The sequence below is a fragment of the Gallinula chloropus genome (assembly GCF_964237585.1).
Source record: "Gallinula chloropus genome assembly, chromosome: 18".
NCBI classification, from domain to species: domain Eukaryota; kingdom Metazoa; phylum Chordata; class Aves; order Gruiformes; family Rallidae; genus Gallinula; species Gallinula chloropus.
Genome location: NC_140103.1, coordinates 6,645,159 through 6,666,626, shown reverse-complemented (window position 1 = coordinate 6,666,626; position 21,468 = coordinate 6,645,159). Strand labels below are relative to the sequence as shown.

At 48.9% G+C, this 21,468-nt stretch overlaps 1 protein-coding gene across 2 annotated transcripts; it reads left to right on the top strand.

The window, feature by feature from the left end:
• On the top strand, positions 1-19,784 carry GOLGA2 (golgin A2). Of its 2 annotated transcripts, none has more exons than XM_084272448.1 (27): positions 1-229; positions 1,578-1,700; positions 2,077-2,157; positions 6,217-6,257; positions 6,391-6,454; positions 6,926-6,985; positions 7,440-7,520; positions 9,260-9,298; positions 9,814-9,876; positions 10,106-10,199; positions 10,891-10,997; positions 11,567-11,625; positions 11,869-12,010; positions 13,049-13,138; positions 13,319-13,426; positions 13,526-13,613; positions 14,064-14,407; positions 15,195-15,308; positions 15,586-15,810; positions 16,073-16,172; positions 16,261-16,349; positions 16,950-17,103; positions 17,229-17,296; positions 17,788-17,890; positions 18,146-18,252; positions 18,459-18,627; positions 18,731-19,784. In XM_084272448.1, the coding sequence occupies exons 1-27, from the start codon at positions 23-25 to the stop codon at positions 18,979-18,981; spliced, it is 3,171 nt and encodes a 1,056-aa protein (XP_084128574.1). In that variant the 5' UTR covers positions 1-22; the 3' UTR covers positions 18,982-19,784. The 2 variants fall into 2 exon arrangements, with proteins under 2 accessions (XP_084128574.1, XP_084128573.1); XM_084272447.1 differs by having other exon boundaries at positions 14,061-14,407.
• Positions 19,785-21,468: the final 1,684 nt, after the last annotated feature.

Below are 21,468 nucleotides of genomic sequence, written 5' to 3'. Positions count from 1 at the left end.
CGCGGAGCGTCACACGCTGCCCATGCGGCCGACACCGAAGCGGCCGATGAGCGGTGCAGCCGCTGGGCTCGGCGAGGGGCCGGCCCGTCCCGGCGGGAGCGCAGGCCGGCCCGGGGCGGAGCCTGGAAGCCGCCTCCGCCGCTCCCCGCCGCGGCTGACGTGGCCCGGGCGCGGGGCGGACATGGCGGACGGCAGCAGGCAGAGCAGGTTGGCAGCGGCCAAGAAGAAGGTAAGGGGCCGGCGAGGGACGGGGCGGGACGGCTGGGCTAGTGGCGGCCGGGTTACACGAGCCCAGCGCAGATCGGGGCTGCTGGGGCCGAGCCGGGCCTCCCCTTCCCTCCCCCGAGGGGCGCGGGCTAGGCCCGCCCGCCGTCGTCCCGCTCGCTCCGGGCCGGGCTGCGGTGGGGGCAGCCGGAAGCCCCCGAGTGTCCCCGGGCGTTCGGCGCTGCGGCCGGGCCTTCCCGGCTGGCGGCCACTCCTGGCCCGGGGGAGGCGGCCGGGGAGAGGCCGGGCCTGTGCTGCTGCGGTGCTGTGCCTTCTGCCCGGCTTGGTTTGGGTGTTCCCCACCTCCACCCCCCTCTCGTTTTTCTTTTTTTCCTTTCCTTTTCCCCTTTCCCTCCTTATTTTTCCTTCCCCCGGGAGGAGCTCGGCTCCGGCCGTCCCGGCGGGATGCGCTGCGCTGTCAAAGTCACACGGATGGGAAAAGTGTCCTGGAGCAGTTCAGGCTTCCATTTTGAAATTCTTGGAATAATGGGATCTTTCTTCATATTTCTTTTCCTCCCCACCTTGGCTCTGAAGCCGCAGCCGTGCCCTGCCCGTCTGGCGCAATGGGGGTGGGGGGGGGACGGGGGCGTTTTGTCTGAGGTGGCATGTTTGGGGGGCTGCTGGAAGAGGTAAATTTACATAACTGCTTGGGACTCGCCTGGGGCTGAGGTGTTCAGTAACGCACACAGCAATGCCGGCAGACCTGGCAGCATTCGAGTTGCAGCTCACCAGAATAGCTTTTCCTGGGCAAAATGGATAGGATTTAAAAATCTGTTGTAGACCACTTCTCCCCTTAGTTCGCTGTTACTACAGTATCAGTATGGTGTCTGGGGGGATTGTAGTTTTCCTGCTTAAAGTCCTTCACAGAACAGAAGACCTTACTATCAGGTTCTGCTTGCTTACTTTGCATTCAGGACTAATTGCCCTTTATTATTTTTTCCTTATTGCTCTTAGTTATAACCCTAAAAAAAACCAACCCCACACCATTTCTTTTAGCTGCAGTATGTGGTATCAAATTGTTTCTCAAGGACATCACTAACTGTCCACGAAAGTTGAATGTTTACAACTCAGAGCTGCTTGTCATAAACCCATCACAGTAGCTCTTACTTTAGGCTTCTCTGGATTTGCTTTGATTTTGTCATTCCCCCTTGCCCCACCCCTGGGGGACAAAGGGTGTTTCTCTTGTCCTTAAGCTTTTCACACAGTGCCATTTGTTGGGGTTTGTTTGTTTGGGGGGGTGTGTTTGACATTATACTCATAGAAGGCATCTTCTGTTTGGATTTCAGATTGTTCTTTTTTTTTTTTTCCCACAGCTGAAAGAATATCAGCAGAAGAACAGCCCTGGGGCAACTGCAGGAACCAAGAAAAAACGCAAAACTAAAGAGGGCAGCAGGCCTGAGACTCCCACCAACGATGACCGGCAGCCTCCAGAGAACGTGAGTGTCTCCTCCTTCCTGCCAGAGCATTTGCCACCTCCTTGTGCTTTGGTTTCCTGAACAACGTGGCTACAGCTGGGAAGTGGTAGGTGTAGTGTATGGATGGTGTAGGGGCCTGTGCTGGCAGCGTGTGAAGTGTGCTACAGGCTGTAGTTCGCAGCTGCCTGTACCGGAAAGGGCACGCTGGAGCCAGGCTGTGTGCCAGAGCCGTGTCTGAGCATACAGTGCTGCCCCTGCAGCCCTGGGTGTGTTCAGAGGTGTGTGTGCTCCTAACGAGCTGGAGGATGCTGGTTTCTTTGCCTACCTTTGATTGACATTTTCCTCCCTGTCCTTTTCTGAGCCGTTTCTCTTTCCCCTTTTCTTTCGCCTCCTTTAGATTCAGAACATTCTGAAGGTGCTGGTGTCAGACCTTAACCGCTCCAATGGGGTAGCCATACCCTCATTGGACAAGAGGAAGGTGAGGCAGTGCTCGTGTCCCTCGCAGTGACTCGCTCTCCCTCCTGCATGCTTCAGGCTCTCTTCACACTGGTTTTGTTCTGGATGGAGCCTTGTCCTGACATAGCCACTGTTGGTAGCTTTTGTTGCTGGTTTTGTTAACGTGGAGCTCTCTGTTATCATGCCTTGCCATTGCTCATAAGTGCTTGTTTCCTTCTGATTTGCATCAAAAGTAACATGCAAAAAAGTGGCTGAACTGTGGCAAAACTCATCCCTGAGACAGCTGAGCTTTGTGGGGAACCAGGAATTTGGGTTCAGGCAATAAATCAACTGAACCTCTGAGGAAAAGTGCGCTGGGACGAGCTGGTGTTTTCATAGTCTGTGTTTCTCCTGTTCCACGTGGTGTTATTTCCTAGAGCCTTGTTTCTAGGGCATGTATCTGCTCATCTGCAGGCAAGCAGCTGCCCTGAGTGAGCTGTCTAGTTATTCCAGCCAACCCCACTCTATGACAGGCGATGGAACTTGCACAGGTGATGTACAGTCTGGCAAGTACCGTGGGGTTAAATAGGTTTAGGCAGGAAGTCAGATACTTCTAGTCAAGCATTTACAGGCATTTGTGTCTTCATGTTCCCAAGTTTCTGAAGAGGAAAGGGCAGGAAGTGTGCCAGTAAGCACTAGAAACGTGTTCAGGAGCAAACATAAACAAATGGCCTGTGGAAAAAGTTTATTTTCAGACAGTTTATTTAAGTGTGGCTCAAACTGTGATAGAAACTCAGGGAGGTCAAATTGTGTAGCTCAGAATTTTCTCCCAGTTTTCTTGTACCAAAGCTTCACTTTTCATTTTCACTTGCATCAGTTTGGTAGCTTATTTCCTTACAGGTGTTTCAATTTAGTTGCTATAAAGTAACTCATTATATGATATTTACTGCATATCCAAGTGTCTCCAATAAAAATATAACTACAGTAATCACCAGAGTACCAGATAAATGCAGCAAAACCTGCAAGGTTCACTCTGGATTGCCTTTGTATCCATTTTCTCCTTTTTTGTGTGTGATAATACAGCAACTGTTGTGTCCCAACACACAGAGTCAACAGCAGAAAGTTCCTCCAAGTGGTCCTTAGTATCTGTAGGCTGCACTTCAGGAGAACTTGAGTGACATGAAGACTTTTGCCAGCTCTGAGGGTGCTGGATGTGCCTCTCCAGCATCAGAAAGCCTGTATTGATTGAAGTTTCATTCCTGTCATGGGGACTGTTTTCAGTTAGTGCTTGTAAGCTCAGTGCATATTAGATCTCAGAGAAGGAGGCTTGTTTCACTCTGGAGGGCCAGATAAAGTTGGGTGGTCCAGTGCTGGTGCTGAGGAGGCAGTTGTCCTTGCAAAGAAGGCTTACCTGTGTCTACAAGTTTAGTCCTATCGTGGAAATGGAGAATTTATTTCTTCTATTAATTCTTGTGTGTGTGTCCCACGTTGTTTTTCCCTTTCTCTGTTTCCTTAGCATGGAGAGATACATTCAGATTTCATTGGCTCTTATGGAATTTGTGGATTATTGTGTCTGGGGCTTTAGGAATAATTGGAAAACTAATATTTCATTGCAATATGTAGTGAAAGAAAGGCTTGTCTTTCCAGCTGTAAAAATCCTGAGTCAGGAAAATGCTGTTCAGAAACTCACTTGGCACTAAGAGGGCAGGAAAGCTGATCGTTAGCATGTGAGCTGCTGCTGCCACTGGTGTCTTAATGGGAGGCAGACCCCTCCCATCTCACCCACTCCAGCGTTCTTGGCTGTGAAACACAGAAAACCCAGCAAAATAGGAGCCTTTGTGTGAAAGCAAATGGATCCTACTATATGCTAAGCTGAGCAGAATTACTGACTTTTTATTCCACATTATCAGAACCCCACAATGCAGAACTTCCACAGCAGTGCCTTGCTCTTAGCTCTTCCTTACAAATTTGGCTGTTCAGATATCTTTTTTAAACTTATTTCAAAACTGCTTATTGTGGGGGAAGAAGGAAGGGGTTCCTGTGGCTAAGGCACGTTACTGGCTTTTTGCATCTTGAAGCATTAAGCAAAAAAGGATGTCCTCATCATCAGAAGAAATGAAGGAAACATTTCTGAGATGTATTGGGGAAAGTATCCTCCTGTCCATCCAGTGCTCTGTATTGATGAGTGTCTGGACCAGTAAAGGTGAAGTAACCCTGACCTTCCTACAAGCACCTAACATGTTATTCCTTGAGAGCCCAGGAATCTGTCCTGCTAAAAGAAATTGAGAAAATGCTGTTTGTTTCCCTCTGCAGTCTTCCAGCTTATTGCTTTCATTAAATCTGTCTTCACTGCTACTGTGTTGCTGCTTGATTCAGGAATGAAGTGCTGAGCAGGTAAACAGGGAATGCCAAGAGAGAGATTTCTTCTTTCCTGGGGAGGTGACTGGAGGAAGAGGGAGCTCTTTCAGATGGAATAGCAGAGAGCTGCAATACATTAGTGGAGTTGAATGTTGAAAAAATATTAGATGATGACTTAACAGAGCTGGATGATGAAATAAACCAATTTGCCACAAAGCACTAGAACACAGCTCTGGGCCTTTATGGCTCTCAGGTGCTGTACAGTGTAGATGCAGTTGTTCAGCTCACTGTGGCTTGGTTGTCATCAGATGCTCTTCATCCTCCCACAAAGGCTGGATGAGAACTTACATTGCTGTCCAGAAATAGTTTTTGGGCCCTTCTAGTCACGGGACCTGTGGCTCCAGCAGCCAGGGGCACCTGCTCCCAGCCACACTGAGTTTGGCTTGCTCATAAATGTCCTGTTTCTAAACTTGTGGTCCATGGCATGCCACAAATCTCACCCAGTTTTAGCTGGAGCATTGGAGTTTGACTAGCCCAGCTTTCAAGTAGTCACTAACCTGTCCTTTTCCATGTTCATTTGCATTCAGTGATCCATGTTTTCCCCAGACACATCTTGAAGGCAGCGCTTTTCAAAGCAGAGTGACTACCCCCTGGCTCAGCCATTGCTCATGTTTTGGCAAGTCCTTTGCAGTGAATCTTGTGTGTGAACTTAGAGCTGGGTGACATTATAGCCCCATGTTAAAGAAACCTGTTTGATTGTGGGACACCAGTTCTTCAGGCTGGGTCTGGAGAGGGCACAGGCCTGGCACAGAGTTTCTCTGTGGGTTGGTGTAGTCACCCACTAGCTCTGGGGAGAACACAGATTCCCCCTCCACGTGTTTCTAACTGATTTATCGTTCACATCTGTCTGGTTTTCACAGGCAGATCACCAGGTGATGTGTTCATGTGTGTTCCCATTCATTTTGCATGAAGGCTGTAATTCCTGTGCTGTGTTTTGTGACAGGCATACTTTGACAGTGATGTTGCCACTCATAATGCTGAACAGCTTGCTCCCGATGTCCCTGTGCTATCTAACAGCAACAGTCTCCCTAGTGGTGGTTCTGTTGTGCCTGCTCCTGGGAGCATGCAGCTGACACAGGTTTGTGAATCACCATGAATGTTGCCATTGACACACTGAATGTTGGTTAGCAGTCTTTTCAGAGAAAGGCAATCTTGAGAAATATGACTAGTTCAGATTCTCTCCTAAAAATTCTACATTCTCCACTGTCCATCTAGCCATCATCTGTCTGAGAGCAGAGAGAGTACTAGCACATGCCCCTCTGTCTCCCAGAGCTGCTGTGTTCCTCCCCCTTCTCCCCTATTTCATGAGCAGAAAGTGCCCTTTGTAAGACAGAGTCTCCACTCAGATCTGTCTGCATTTCCTTTCACTACCTAAAGATTCAGTTGAAGTTTTTCCCAGCAAAGCAAAGTGTTGATTACACTTACAAGTAGTAACATCAAACATAAAGCCCATAACACTTAAGTTTCTCCATACCAAGAAGCCTGGGCTCACACCACTCAGAAATTATGTGTAAGCCAGGACTGAGCTGGTGGTTTGAAGTTCCTCTCTCTTTGGGAAGCAGTAATTACAGGTGCTGTGGAGCCTGAGCCCAGATGTAATCAGGTCTCAGTGACACATTCAGAAATGTGACTCCCATCTTCTTTTCCAGGCTTGTAAATTTTTTTTTTATGTTTCAATCCACAGATTCACGTGGCTGGGGATCATAATGCTCTGGATGAGAACAAGTGAGTATCTCTGTTTATCAAACAGCTTTGCAGCAGGACCCCAAAGTGGCCAACGCATGATGGTTTTATTTATTCCTCTCTGGGGTGGTTCTCTGGGAGAAATTCTCATCACAAGGTCTCTCCTTGTTCCCAGGTCTTTCTCATCCACAGAAAGTCTCCGTCAGTTGTCAGAACAGCTCAATGGGCTGGTTTCTCAGGTATGGCCTCATTCTCATCCACTTGTCCTAGTAATTATCTTAATGTTACATGTGGAGCTTTAAGCAGTTGCCTCAAGAAACTACTCTTCAATCTCAGAGGTGTCTCTAGTCATCCCATTAAACAATAAGATATTTAAGCCTTCAGAAGCCAAACCTCCTGGTTTAGGAATGTCAGATTTCAGCAGTAGGAAGAAAAGCAGAGTGGGATGAATGAACAGCATGTATTCATGGAAAGATGGATTCTTGATTTAGTGGAAAAGAATCTGAAGTCAATCTGCATAATCCACATCTGCTTGCCACAGGGGGAGTCTGCCTCTATCCTTAGCCAGAACAGTATGTTTTCTGTGCCTGTCTGGGGGACTTTGAAGTGAAAGGTGCTGTAAGAAGTATGATGATGGTAGTTGGTGATTACTCAGTAATGATTTGCTGCCTTGGGGAATAAAACTGACTGACTTGCCTGGTTTATTCTAGTCTACATCGTATGTGAATGGGGAAAGTGCTGTTTCTTCCACAAATATTAAGGAAATGGAAGTAAGTTCTTGGTCTGTCATTTTTTTCCCTCCTTTCTTGACACTGTTGTTCACTGATTGGGACTCTGTGCTTAACAGCAGCGTTAATGAGAGCTAATTGAATGCACAGTTCACACACATCACTGTCTGGTGTTGTCTTGTGCTGTAACTGGGTAGCTGTGGTCAACAGTAGGAGGCTGGTACTGGAGGTTTGGGGATCTGGCTTCCGTGCAACTGCTGTTCTTAGTTCTGATTCCCTTTTATTTCAAAATGAAGCCTCAGCAGAAATGGATATAAAATATGTTGACATCCCAGCTGCTTTTGTTGACACCATAGATTTTATTTTGTTTGGAGAATCTGATTATATCAAACTGTGTTCATGATTTATTTTTCTGTCCTTTTTTAATTATTGCTTTTTTCCTCCCCTCCTCCTCTTCTGCTCCTTCCTTTTTCTCCTGTTTGCATGTGCCCATCAGACACGTTACCAGGAGCTGGCAGTAGCCCTGGATTCCAGCAATCTAACTAACAAACAGCTCGTTACAAAGATAGAGGAATTGGTAAGAAACAATCCAACCAACCAGTTTGACATTGTCTTTGCTGCTCCTCCATGCTCTCTGGGTGTCTGCAAAGTTATGGGTTCTCTCATAGTGCCACAAGCAAGGCTGCTTACACAGCGCTTTGTGAGGAACAAAATGGGCTGTGTGGAAAACCTGGGGAAAGGATCAAAATCTGAGGCAGCTTGTGGAGGTATTGGCTCATCTGGTGAACAAGAAACAAGAGTTTTGTGGTTTCCAGATAAATTTGCTCTGTTGATCTCCTCATGCTTTCCCTGGATGATAAGCATCCTGGTTAAACAGCTATTTCTGGTCCTGGTCTGAATCTTTGAAATGCAGAGTTCTGGAGCTGGCAGCAGTATGAAAACCTCCTTTCTGCAGGTGGTGATGCTGTTCTAAATATATCAGCAGAGTGGGAGCAATAGGTCTAAGAGAGAGCCTGGGGCTGCTTTCTGATCATATCCTCAGCTTCTCTTGGCACGGTGAATGAACTGCTTTGTCCTGTGGCCTGCATGGATCCCTGCTGCTGCCTTTCAGCCTTCAGCTTCAGCAAGAAATGCAGCTAAGGGGGGACTTGTTTCAGTCTGAAAAGAGCCTCTCTTGTATGAAATGCTTTTTCCCCATTTTGTTCCTTTCTCAAACTACACTTCCCAAAGTTCAGCGTTCCCCTGGTGTACCCCATGACCCCTCTTGTTATTTTACTTTTGGTTTTTTGGGTTATTTTTGTCCCATTGTGTTTCTTTTTGTGTTGTAGCTGGGCTGCAGTGGTACCTGGTATAGTGCAGTGCCCAGCCAGGATAGGCCTGGTTTGCCTGCTTTGTGTTTGCCTGGTGTTGTACAGGTCCCTCGCCACACTGGTGGTCTTGCCTTTGCTTTTCCTGCTTATGATGTGTGCTGCCATCACTAGAATCAAAACCTCTGACCCTCTTCCATCTGGAGTCATGCTTCAGAATGCACTGAGGTGGTGGTAAAGAAACAGCTTAGCCAAAGCCCACTCTTAAGGGGGAAAAGTGCTAATTACATCACTGCCTCTGAGGGAGAACAACAGCAGGAAGTGGCAAGCAGAGAGCACAGTTGGTGTGGCAGCCTGGGCAGACAGCTGCCACTTCTGTCTCCTTCACTTCATAGCTAAAGATGCACAAAAAGGTCCACAAATCTCCACATACTTCACCCCCAAAACTGAGATTGGCTAGGACAGAATGATCCCTTTGCCTTTGGCTTCTGCTTGCTCTCACACACCTTTGGCAGAAGCCTGCAGCTCTCCACCAGTTAAAGGCCAGTCCTCAAGTGGGATGAAGGTCTGAGGTCTCAGTTAAAGGAAAAGACTATGGGGGGTGTTTGGGTTTTTGGGCTTGTATGGGTTTTTTTTAAAGCAATTTTGGTGACTACCCTAATGCACCAGGATTACTGTGATTAGTTTCATGGATGTGGGATACAAGTTTAAGTGAAGCTGGTGGATACTTGGATATAAACACTGAGGGGTTCCAGGAGTGGTATTTGAGAAGACCTATGGTAATGTACTAAGCAATGAACAGCATACCTGGCATATAAAGTACCTCAGTGAAGGGAGCCCCAAATCTGTTATTTTTAATAGCAAAGGTAAACCTGCTAGTCTTCTACAGAAAGGATAATGGAAATTCTCTTTGCATTAATTGGGGATATATCCTGCTTCATTAGAGTGAAAATGTCAGCAGTATGAGAGTATCTTCTGTTAACACCATTGCATCAATTCTCTTCCATAGAAACAGCAGAACCAAGAAGCAGTGAATCAGATGGAGAAGGTAAAGTGTGTCCTGGTTTTGGATAGATACAGAAATAGGTATCTGGTCTTTGAGGAGTGGAAAGTGTAGTGGACTGCAGCACAGGCATGTGTGATCTTGTCTTGTGTTAGACCTGGTTTCATTTGTAGCATAAGGTTGAATATTTTCACTTCATGGTTGGGCCTGACAGGTAATGTTCTTACTTTGACAAGAGGTAGTATTGAAATGCTCAAGCACTGGAAGGGTGCAGTGGAGGCAGGAGGTCACAGCTGAAGTCCTTGCCAGTAGCTTGCTTTCCAAACGCTGCCACATTTCTGCTAGCAGTGATTGTGCTACATTGTCATTCCCATTTCAGGACAGATAAATAATGAAGCAGTTCAAATAATGGAAGGCTGAAGTATGTCTTTAAAAATACTGGTCTCATTTAGAAGCTGGCAGTACTAGAAATGAATCACTGCTTTTGTTAGCTCAACACAAACCAAGGAGGGTTAACTGTTTACGTTGTTGTACTGAATAGGCATCATTTGTTTATACAGGAAAAGAAGGAGTTTGAACAGAAATTTTCTAAAGAGCAAGCAGCACTGAGGGAACAGCTACAGGTGAGACAGAGCCTCTGCTATGGTACTATGACCTACCTTCTGCTGTTTTCTGGACTACTGACCACTCAGGGTCTTTATCCTGGAAGCCACAAGGCCATCCCTTCACTCAGCCAGCCTGTGCTTCACTAAGAGCTCTTTGCCTTTACTCAATTACCCTTTTGTGGCAAGAGTGATGCTGTGGTTCCAAAGCAAAGAAACTCTGTGCTGAGCTGCTTTTCCTTTTCCAAAGGTTCATATCCAGACTATTGGAATTCTCGTTTCCGAGAAGTCGGAGCTGCAGACAGTCCTGGGACACACTCAGCAGGCGGCACGGCAGAAATCAGGTAATTGGCTGGGAGCTGCTGGTTAAACAGTGGATGGTGAGTCACAGGGCTGGTAGCTGCTGGCAGGCAGCTCACACCACTTACTGACTCCCTAACGAGCAGCACTTGGCACCGTCACCGACTCTGTCATCCTAGCTACCCTCAAATTGGAGCATGTTGATCCCATGGCAGTTGAGGCTCTTTTGTGCATCACTAAAGCTGTGTCAGCCCTGTTTGGGCCTGGTGACTACCCCAGACTGTTCCTTTCTCACTTTCTTCTGATTATTTGAAGACTTTGTTGTCTTTTCTCTGCCCTCCCTCGCACACAGCTGTCATGTGAATGTAGGTTTTACCCAAGCCCTTCATTCTGAACAAAATTTGAGCAATCTATTCTATTAGGGGAAATAAAACCAACCCCCAAAAAACAGATCCACAACCCAACCCCTAAAACAACAAACCCACAACCCAAAAAACATTGTTCTGCAAAGGAAGTTTCATCATCTTCCTCCGAAAGTGAGGAAGGTCCCTACAGAGAGAATGCCCAGAATGGCTGGTGATTCACCGGTAGAGCCAGGAGTGGAACCAGGTGTAGTGCTGTACAAAGCTCTGTGCTGCCTTAACAACTTGTTGACAAAGCAGAAAGTGCTGTTCAGCCAGTTCCACAAAGCAGTTTGTGGTCTCCACTCAACTGACTCTGCTCTGACTTGTTCAGGAGAAGCTGAAAGCCTGGCTGCTCGTTTACATTCATCTCGCCAGAGGGTATCCGAGCTAGAACGTACTTTGTCCTCCATCTCTATGCAGCAGAAACAGTCAGAGAAGGTAAGAGTCATCTCTGTTTATGCTTAACCAGCAGCTCTGCTCTTGGCTATTTGCTTGTCACTACACTACTTCAAAGTCTGTAGTCCCTCTTTGGAGAAGAGGCAGGAATTAGCCTCGTTAATTGTTAGTTAACCTTGGGAAGCCCTGTGTTCTCCAGCATCCAGGCAAACTTCATACAGGGTTCAGTGACCAATAATCATATGGTCCAGTTGTCCTCTTCAGATCTGGCCCTTACTTCGTTAGTCTTGCCAGCTCCACCCCACAGAAGCCTCACTGAGACCCTGTCCCAGGAGGGTTTCCATCAAACAGACACTTCAGTATTGCTGTCAATCCAGAAGTTTGCAGAGACACCTTGCTGCTCAGTTGGTACCACCACATTGAAAAGACTGAGCAGACATTCCTAGACAATTCAGGAGGTTCTGAGCAAACCCGTCCTGAGGATTTTACCAAAGATGGGGCCTTTTCCACTGTTAAGGGTGAAATGAAAATGTTTTTTGGTTTTTTTTTTTTTAACATTTAGTGGTTTGGCTAAAGCCTGTGGATGAATAAATAATTTCCTTTTTCTCCAGCATAATAAAGAGTTAGTGAAGGAGAGAGACAACCTGAAACTGGAACTGTACAAACAAAGGTAAGACCCTTCTGCTTGTGGCTGCAGAGTAGCGCTGCTCTTCTCAGTGGAGTCACAAAACACATCAAAGGGCTTGGACCACATGTGGTGAGGGGGGAGAATGGATATTGAGAAGTCCCTGCCTGTGATGTTTCTGTGATTCCAGCTGCTCTGGAGAACAGGGCTGTACATTCCTGATGTGGACATTGCAGACCTGTAGTAGGTACAGTGAGGCCACTTTAACTTCTTGTTTGTTTGATTCAGCAAAAGTAGTGAGGAAATGAAGCAGCAGAACTCGGAGCTGTCGGAGAAGGTTCACTCCCTGGTTTCCAAAAATTCAGCTATGAAGCTGGATATGGAGGATTTGCACAAGAAACTGGAAATGGCAGAACTGATGATTCAGCAGGTACCCATAATACTTCTGGGTACCCATAGTACTTCTGGGATGTGAGGGTAGATGGCACCCTTCATTCTAACACTTTGCTTTGGGCAGGGAGGGCAAGACTTAGCTCTCATTTTTAAAGGGAGGCACAGAATCCCATGGAAGCATTGTTCTCTCAGAAAAGGCTCCTGGTGCAGTGCTGAGGAATGGGAAGTGTTCTCTTCCAAGGAGCTGGAGCTCTGTGACAGGGTCTGCTAAAGGAATCTTCTGTGGTGTGAGAGGGTGACTGAACATACCTGGTGTGATGATACTGTGACTCTTGTATCTGGTCAGCATTTTGGCTGCTCCATCATTGTGCAGTCTCACTGAGAAACCAGTTGAGTCTGGGTGGTGTTTGAACCCCCCAGTGAAGGTGGTGAATTAGACAGTGGGAACTTGTGGGTCAGCTGGGGAGAGTGAAGAGGAGCAGCCAGTTAGAGAACGCATGAGGCTGGGTGTTAGCAGTGCAGAGGGCAAGCTTGCTGGGGAGGTGAGCCTGGCAGGGAAGAACTGCTGCTTTTTTTTGCCTTTCCCCCAGCCAGTGGCTTAAGTTACCCTGAAATAAGGCCAACTGCTGCTCTTCTGGGAAAAGTCCCGTGTCTGGACTGAAGCAGCCTTGCTGCTTGGTCCATTGACACGTTCCAGCCTTGAGATTCCTGACGTGTTTGACGACTTTTAAAGTCACAAGTTCTTATACCATCTGATCTGGCTGTATATACAGACTCTGGAAACACACAGTTGCTGAGCCAAATGATTTGATTAAAGCACGTTTTCTTAACTTAAAAAAAAAAACCAGTAGGGAGGAGCTGCCCAGTTGAGCCTGTTTCACAGGGCTGAAATCTTCAGCTCTTTGATATTAATGCTCCTTTTTTTTTTGTCATTGAACTTCACTGTGAGTTGCAGCACTTTAAAGAACTACAGAAGGTTACAACATGGATTGTGTGGCAGGTTACTATCAAGGGAAAGGCTACAGAGAAATGGGGTAGGAACATTCTACCCTAACTTTTGGATTTTTCTTGGCAGTTCTCAAATCAGGCAGGGAGCCTGGATGCAAACCAGCAGTTGCAGATGGCACTGGAGGAGAAGGCGAGCCTGGAAACCCAGGTTGCTCAGGTAAGATGTGGCTGTATGAAATACAATCCAAATCTTGACTTCTGTAAAGAAGCTGGTGTGGCAGAAGAACGCAGCCTGAGGTTTGACTGACACTGGTTTCTTTGAGCTTTATCCTTTAGGCAATCACTGCCAAATCTATTTAGCCAATATGCTTTTCTCTGTCTCTTTTATTCTGAGCAGCTCTCAGAGTCCATGCACCAGCTTCAGGCAGAAAGAGATCAGTACGTAGAGAAACTGAAGGAGGAGCGGAGCATTTGGCAGCAGCGGGTACAGCAGCTGTCTGAGCAGGTAACATCTGGGGCAGTGTCACAGCTGCCTCTGACAGCCACCAGCAGGAGTAAACGCACCGTGAACATTATTTTAACTTTACCTTGTGTGGCCTGGCAGGTCCACACAATGGCAGAGGAGAAGGAGAAGCATATGGCCCAAATTCGGGAGCTGGAAGCCAATGTTACAGAGCTGTTGAGTAAATCAGGTAGGGGAACCTTGACCAGCTGGTTAACTCTGTCCCTGCTCTGCAAGTAGGTCTGATGATCTGAAGCTGTGAAGGCAGCTGGAAGCCTGGTGATCCTAAGTAAACCTTTTGTCCCAGCAGACAGCAAGTGAACTTCAGTTAATTGATTAGCAGACAGTTTATGTCTTCAGTATCTGCCTGACTGTACTGACAGTCTCTGGCCTGGGGGTGTGGGAAGGCAGGATGCTCTTCCCAGGGCTGTGAGGGAGTTAGCAGCACATGGCAGGATGCTGTGTGTGGTTTTGGGGCAGTTTTGCTCCTTTGTTCCTCTTGATGCCCTGTGGCAAGGGCTGGATACTGCAGCTGGTGATACCTTCTGGGTTGGGGTATGCTCTGTGTGTGTGAGTGGTGTGTGTTAGACAGCAATACAGCCCTTTGACAGAGCTGCTTTTGATTCCATTTCCTCAGCAGATAAACCCATGGATGTTGAGCCTTCCCCACCAGCAGGACCCACAGCAGCTGAGCTGAGTCTGCAGGAGGAGATCCAGAGGCTGCAGCACGAGAAGGAGCAGCTCCACGGGCAGTACCAGGCCCAGGTCCGGGACAACGAGCAGCTGAGCCGCCTCAACCAGGAGCAGGAGGAGCGGCTGCTGGACCTTGAGAAGACTGTGCAGCGCTACAGCGAGGAGTCTGTGGACAGGCAGCAGATCCTGGAGGACATGCAGAGTGACAAGGCCACGATCAGTAGGGCACTGAGCCAAAATCGGGAGCTGAAGGAGCAGCTGGCTGAGCTGCAGAACGGGTTTGTCAAACTGGTACGTGTGTTTCCTGCATCTTTCCCCACTGCTTCCCTCACTGGTGTGAGCCTCTCATAGCTCAGCTGTAAGAAACTGGTAGAAGTGTTACCTGCCTCTTGTTCTCTGAGGCTGTGGATGCTGCATGATACCTACTGCTCTGTTAGGAGGTTCCCTGTTAATTCCTTACTCCCTCAGGTGCTCTGGTAGATGAATCAGTATCTTGTTCAGAGCAGTTCTCTTGGCAGTCAGGCTTTTTCTTCCCTGAGCATTCCTTTTGCCCTTTTACCCTTCAAGATACCTGTTTTGTGATCCCTGTGTTTGCCCAGAAGGAAGAAGTTCTCAGCAGCCTTCCCTCCTGCTGCTGTCGTGCTTATCCATCCTGGTGCTGAATCCTTACTCTTGCTTGCTTCCCCTCTGGGGCCCTGGCAGCCTGACACCTGCTCTGGCTGCTGAGTTTCCTTTAGTTCTTTCCGAACTCCTAATTTTGTCTTTGACTGTCTGTGGCTGTTGGGGATGTTGGTACCATCCATCTGCTTTGGAGCTGACAGGCTGTGTGATGTGCCAGACCTCTTCTTGGCACTGCCCCAGCACTGATTCCCATGGCTCTATCCTTGCCCTTCTCCCATCTTCTGAACCTTTTTGTAAGTTACTTACTGACCCAAACAGTCAAATTATGGCCCTTAGTTACAGCCCAGAGTAGCACCAAGGGTGGTACCCTGTTGTAAGGGGGATGAATGTGGTTTATTGAGAGTACACGTTGTGTTGGCTGGGACAGGTTCCTTACCCAGTGGTGTTTGTCTTGCAGACAAATGAAAACATGGAGGTTACAAGTGCCCTACAGTCAGAGCAACATGTAAAGAAAGAGCTGGCCAAGAAGCTGGGGCAGCTGCAGGAGAACCTTGGGGAGCTCAAAGAGACGGTAAGCCAGGGTGGGATGGCAGGGCAGGTACCTCGTGGTGCCTGCAAACTGCTGGCACCTTTCCAGACCCTGATGGGAGGATGGAAATTGGTATCGTAGTGATCAAGCTGGGAGCCTTCCCCCATCGGCTGCTGTCTGATGTGGGGGACCAGCATGTGGGGGCAGATGGTGGCTGCCTGCCTGGTTGGTGGCTGTGGGGCAGTGTTGACAGTTTGGATGGTGTCACACAGGCCTGGCAGAAGGGGTGTGACATGATGGTTCAATGTCGTTGCATCAGCTGGAGCTGAAAACGCAGGAGGCCCGGGGTCTGCAGGAGCAGCGGGACCAGTACTACGGCCACCTGCAGCAGTACAGCCTGGCCTACCAGCAGCTGGCTGCAGAGAAGGAGGAGCTGCACAAACAGTACCTGCTTCAGACACAGCTCATGGATCGGCTGCAGCACGAGGAGGTCCAGGGCAAGGTGACAGTGGAAATGCACCTGAAAGAGCTGCAGCAGACCAAGGTAACTGTAAAAGGGGGCAAGTGGAAGGACAGGAGGAGATGTGCTAAACTATATTGACTGTTAATTAAGCACATGGTTGGAGCAGATGATAGCACAGTCCCTTCCGACCTGGGCTGTTCTACACTTGCATCCTGTGCAGGACAGGTGAATGATGCTTGTCTGGAGCAGAAACACTGCTCTGTGTATATGTGTTGCTGCCTGAAGAAGTAGTGACTGTGGTCTGGCTTGTGCAGCTTTCAGTGATCTTCTGCTTCTCTGGCAGGAAAGTCTGGAAGCTGTAGCTAAGGAGAACAAAGAGCTGCAGGCCCTGGTCAGTCAGTTAGCAGCAGACCTGGATGGGAAGATTTTGCACCAACTGGAGGGTGAGTAGCTGCAGCTGCTCTCCAGAGAGGAGGCAGAGCTGGGCTCTGTGGGGGTGCTGCCTCCTTGTTCACCATCCTCCTTTTGCAGTAGATGAAGGTGAAAGTGAAGCAATGGCTGAAGATGTCCAAAAACCTTCAATTGTGATCCCAGAGCAGTTTGAAAGCCGTGAAGAAATGGTGAGTCTTAGTGGGTAGAAGAGCCTTTGGGTTTAGCTCTTAATAAATGTCTAGAAAAAGAGGCAGGTTGAGCTGCAGAGAGGTTCCACTGGAGCAGGGAGGAGGCTCTTTGTCAGCTGTGATCCCAACCAGCTGAGGTGCAGTGGGGAAGGAACCTCAACAGCTCCTTGTGCATAGGAGCAAAACCCAAGACCTCTGCAGCATCCTTGCAAGTCAGGCTGTAAGACTGGCAGTAGCTTTAATTATGAAGACAACTCAGCTGGCAGAGTAGCTCTCTAATTATGATGATGATGTTCTGTTTAGTTTGGAAGGCAATTTAGAAATGATGTTGAATATCTACTAGTTTTTTCTGTAAGTACACTTGCAACTGGAAAACACTGTGATCCAACAGGTTACATGAGAGCCAGGATTGAACCTGCACCTTTGTGCTACTTGGGAACAAGAAAAGATGGAGTAGTTGCTGCCTGGCTCAGCTCCAGAGTAGTCACTTGGTACTTTGGTTTCATGCCCACAGATAGAAGGGGGTCCTGAGAGGCACAGTTGATCGTGCATCACACAGGAGAGCGTGTGCTAATGTGCAGACTCTGGAATTCTCCTTAGGTCACATTCCTGACATCTGCCATGCTGCAAGTGGAGAAGGAGCGGGAAGACATGAGGCAGCAGCTGGCTGCTCAGAAGCAGCAGTGCAGAACCCTCCTGCAGCAGACGGCAGCGCTCAGGCAGGAGCAGCCACAGAACGTCACGCTGGGCGGAGGTAACGCTCGTGTGCAGGTCGGGGCTGGAATACAGAGACGTGCCTTGGCCCCTGTGACACAGCTGCAGGGTCTGTGAGTGCACCATGGCCAGGGAGGGACTGTAAATGGTGTCTGTCCCTTCCAGATTCCGCTACGGATACTGTGCCAGTGGAGGTGCACGAGGCTTTGAAAACCGCCATGGAGAAGCTACAGGTAGGGAAAGGATCTCTTCTTCTTTCAACCCTGCTACCTTGTTTAGCCAGACTTATATCCAGATGAATTGTAGGGCAGTACATAGCAGATGTTCCATAATAATAAGCAGCTTCCTAAAAAGCTCAGCAGTGCTTGTCTCAGCACAGGAGAGCAGTAGCCCCCCCCTCCCACCCAACCCCAAAGAGTGTGAGCATAAGGGCCTAGCACTGACCTGCAGGTGTTCTGCAGTGTTGGAGCTGAGTGGGACCAGAATTGTGCTGCTCCACCAAGCAGAAGGTTAAAAGGCACTGTTTCATCAGCCTTCCGCTTCCCAAAATGCAGGGATGCTTTTTTACACCATCTCTGGCTCACTCCTCTCCTCCTTTTTCACACCAAACTGGAGCCCAGTTGTAAAGGCAGCAGGACATGTTCCCTGGGCTCAGGCAGTGCATGGAGGGTGTTCTCTGTACATAAAGCAGCTCAGGGGATTGATGCCTGTGTTCTGTGTTCAGTCCCGTTTCACAGACCTGATGCATGAGAAAGCTGATCTGAAGGAACGGCTGGAAGAGTTAGAACATCGCTGCATCCAGCTGTCCGGGGAAACAGACACCATCGGTACGTTCAGGCAACGCCAGCACAAGCTGAAGCTCATCAGTCAGCTGGGGACTGGAAGGTCCCCAGCAGCTTTAGGAGCTGGAGACATCCAACTACCCACTGGTTCAGGCTCCCACTGGTGCCTGACTAAGCTGGATCTCCAGTCCAGGGTTGGATTTGCTGGATTTTCATGCTGTGTAGTTCTGTGCTCACTGTAAGGCTAATGCCCTGACCTGCTCACACTCCCTTCTCCTGCTCTTCTCTCTTGTGTTCCAGGGGAGTATATCGCGTTATATCAGAGCCAAAGGGCCATCCTCAAACAGCGGCACCAGGAGAAAGAGGAGTACATCAGCAGACTGGCTCAGGATAAGGAAGAGATGAAGGCAAGGAATCCTTCCTGTAGCACTACTCCAGGCAGGGCAGGCCTGGGGTGCACTCATGGCCCCAAACACTCTTTGCTCTTCAGCTACCTTTAACTCTGAAGGTGCTAATTTTGTGACAGCAGCAGGACAGGACCCTGCAGCGCAGCGTTTGCGGCCACCAAGATGTGTGTGGGTCACAGGCTTTCCTTTCCTTTCCTTTGGTGCAGGTGAAACTCCTGGAACTGCAGGATTTAGTGATGCGTCTGGTCAGGGAGCGAAACGAGTGGTACAGCAAGTACGTGGCTGCTGCGCAGAGCCCAGAGCTGCTGGCGAGCCAGCAGGAGAGCCTGCTGCCAGCGGAGCGGCGCATCGAGCTGAACGCCACCGATGGGGAAGGTAAGCTGCACGGGACCAGCCCTGCAAGGTGGGGCAACCTCAGGTCTCAGCCTGGTGCAGGAAGGGACGAGTCACCCACCTGCCCTGTCTGTGTCCTTAACAGGGTTACGAGAAGTGAACTTATCAGAGGAAGCGGAACAAGAGGCTGCGCTCCCTCATCAGTCGGGTTTATCTCCTAGTGACAGTAAAGCTGCACAGCCAAGCCAAGAGGACCCCACAGCAAAGCAAATAATGCAGCTCCTCAGAGAAATCCAGAACCCTCAGGAGAGGCTGGGCTCCCTGCTGGAAAACCCCTGCATTCCCTTCTTCTACCGTGCTGACGAGAACGATGAGGTCAAAATTATGGTAGTTTAAGTGGCCCTAAATCTTATTTACAGCGATTTTCTACGAGCCTGCAGAGACTTCAGTGACTCATGTGTGGCCACACAGGGGCTCAGTGCCCTTGGTCAGGACAGGTAACTACGGTAAAGCCACCAGGAATGAGGGAATTGCACGGATGGAATTTGAGCATCAGACCTCATCCTCCTTTCCCCTCTCTCTCGTGTTACTTGCTGTGCGCAGAGTACAGGCAGACTCAGACTAATCCTGGGAGGCAGCTGGTGCTGGTGCTTCACCTGGGCCAGGGAAAGGGGATTCCATGACTTTGGGTAAAATTACTACAGCCTACCCTACTCCAGCCTCTGCAGCCAGCGACTGAGGAGCGGTTCACATCACCCATGACTGTAATCAGCCTAATTCCTTCTGGGGCTCCCAAACTAACTAACTTATTCTGGTAACGAACTCCTTGGAGCGGGAACGGTTTGGGTTTGTTTCATACTATGTATCTTTCAAACTTCCCCCTTTCTCCTGCAGCCTGCCTCTTGCAAGTGTATCCAAAACGGGCCCAGAGAGGTGTGGGGCTCCCAGCCAGGCTGGTGGCACCGTGGCCACTCATAGTGAGCGCTGGGGGAGGGACCCAGGGTTGCCTTCTGCCTCTTTTTTGGTTACTTGACAAAGCTTTATGTGATTCTTGGGAGTGGGGTGGAAAAAATGTAACTGCACTTTGAAGGATGGTATGTTTCACTTGTACGTGTCTGAAGGTTTTATTTATTTTAAAAAGAAAAAAATGGGAGAAATAAGTAAAAAGGAAACCACTTAATAAACATGCTTTGTTTTGAGGTGCTGGACTCTAGGGATTCTGGTTCTACCATCCCATAGGTTTCTTCTCCTCTGCTTTTGGTAAGGAGTGCAGTAGATGGGGGGGAAGCCAAGGGCCTGGGACCCTGGTTGAGCTCTTAGGATGCCCCCCAGCAACAGAGGCAAAACCTGGCTCTGCCCTGAAGCTGCAGCCCTGCAGAGCAAACAAAACCTGGGGGCTGCAGGTGGTAAAGGGACCCGGGGGGCGAGACCCTGCACCTGCCCTTGGCTCTCAGGCAAGAACCAGTTTGGAGAAGGGTTGGTGTCAGGTACAGAGCTTTGAGGAAACCTCCCCAGTCACAGCTGTACAAAGCCAGAGACACAAAGATGGGCTTGTGCCTGAAGTGGCTTCTCTGCACCCCTGTTAACCCAGCAAGGTAAGAGATATGAGACTGACACTACATTCCCACTGTTGGGGTTTGTCTGCAACATAAAGACTGTTCCTTGCCTCATGGTCAAGCTTTACACCAAAGCATGGGGTGGTTTTTTAAATGGTTCATCTTTGTTTCCATTTCCAACTGAAATAAAGCACACTCAGGACAAGCAGGACGTTGCAGTGAACCCACTGGGGAAGAGGAAAGCTGTTTTAACTCCCTGCATTGGAGTGGTGCCAGCCCTGTGCCACCATCAGACCACCCCAGTGACAGGGGCCCAAGTTTGGGTACATCCTTAAGGGAGACTGATCTGCCTTTGGCAGTGGTGAGGGGTGTCAGGCTGTCTGTAAATCTGGGGCCAGGGCTGTGATTTAGTACAGAGCAGCATTATAAACAGAGTAAATATTTACTGGGTGTTCTGCTGGGCCCTGTGAAGGAGCCCAGGCCTCTGAAGGAGGGCTGCAGGCTGCTGAAGAGGTGACTTGAGCCTGTTACAAATTTGCTTTCTGAATAAACTTACTCAGATGGACCTGGAGGAGCTGTAGTTCTGCACAGATCACCTTGAAATTTGGCCAGAGAAAAGTGAAGAAAGGATCCTTTAGTAAGACACCTGCCTGGCTCCAGGGCCTTGTTTCACTTGGCTTCCACAGATGTTCTCCTGTAGACAGCAGCTGACAAGCAATGCCTGTTCAGGGACTGAGAAACATGGTTGTCACTGAGAAGCACCAACCCTGAGCCCAGAGCTGTAGCACACGCTGTTCTGGCACAGAGAGCCCAGGGATAAGGAAACCCAGTTTATCCTGGGCTGAAATCCCCCTTCAGCCCAAAAGCAGCTTCCAAGTGGGAGCTGGCCCTGAGCTGTGCTTCAGCTGGGGGCCCAAAGGCAGCGCTGGTGAAGAAATGACAACCCAAGCAGCACTTGCTGTGTTCCACCAACAGCTGAGGTAGAACCAGGAGGCAAAAATACCATTTAAAGAACCAAGCAAATCTGTGTGTGATGCTCCCACCTGCTGTGTCCATGACTGACCCACCTCCCTGCGCTTCCCTTTACGCTGAACAGGGGTTACCTTCCACTTCTGACAACACATTTCATTCCACCACAGCTCCTGGGCACCACTAGTGATGTGAATCTGTTCCACCTTCCCTACTACTGATAGCACCTGCTACCCCAGGCAGCTTTTTAAGCTCTACAGGATGAAGAGATCAGGTTATAATTAAGCAGAGTTTGAAAATCACCCAGAGAAAGCAAGAGAAAGAGATGTTTTTATTCTAGTCTTGGAGACCTTCGTTA

What these genes read in the sequence shown, in the direction of transcription:
- GOLGA2 (XM_084272447.1), top strand. Translation starts at nt 23, where the DNA reads ATGCGGCCGACACCGAAGCGGCCGATGAGCGGTGCAGCCGCTGGGCTC. An exon ending in TGGCAGCGGCCAAGAAGAAG is followed by an intron (nt 230 to 1,577) that starts GTAAGGGGCCGG and finishes TTTTTCCCACAG; the next exon opens with CTGAAAGAATATCAGCAGAA. An exon ending in CCTCATTGGACAAGAGGAAG is followed by an intron (nt 2,158 to 6,216) that starts GTGAGGCAGTGC and finishes TTCAATCCACAG; the next exon opens with ATTCACGTGGCTGGGGATCA.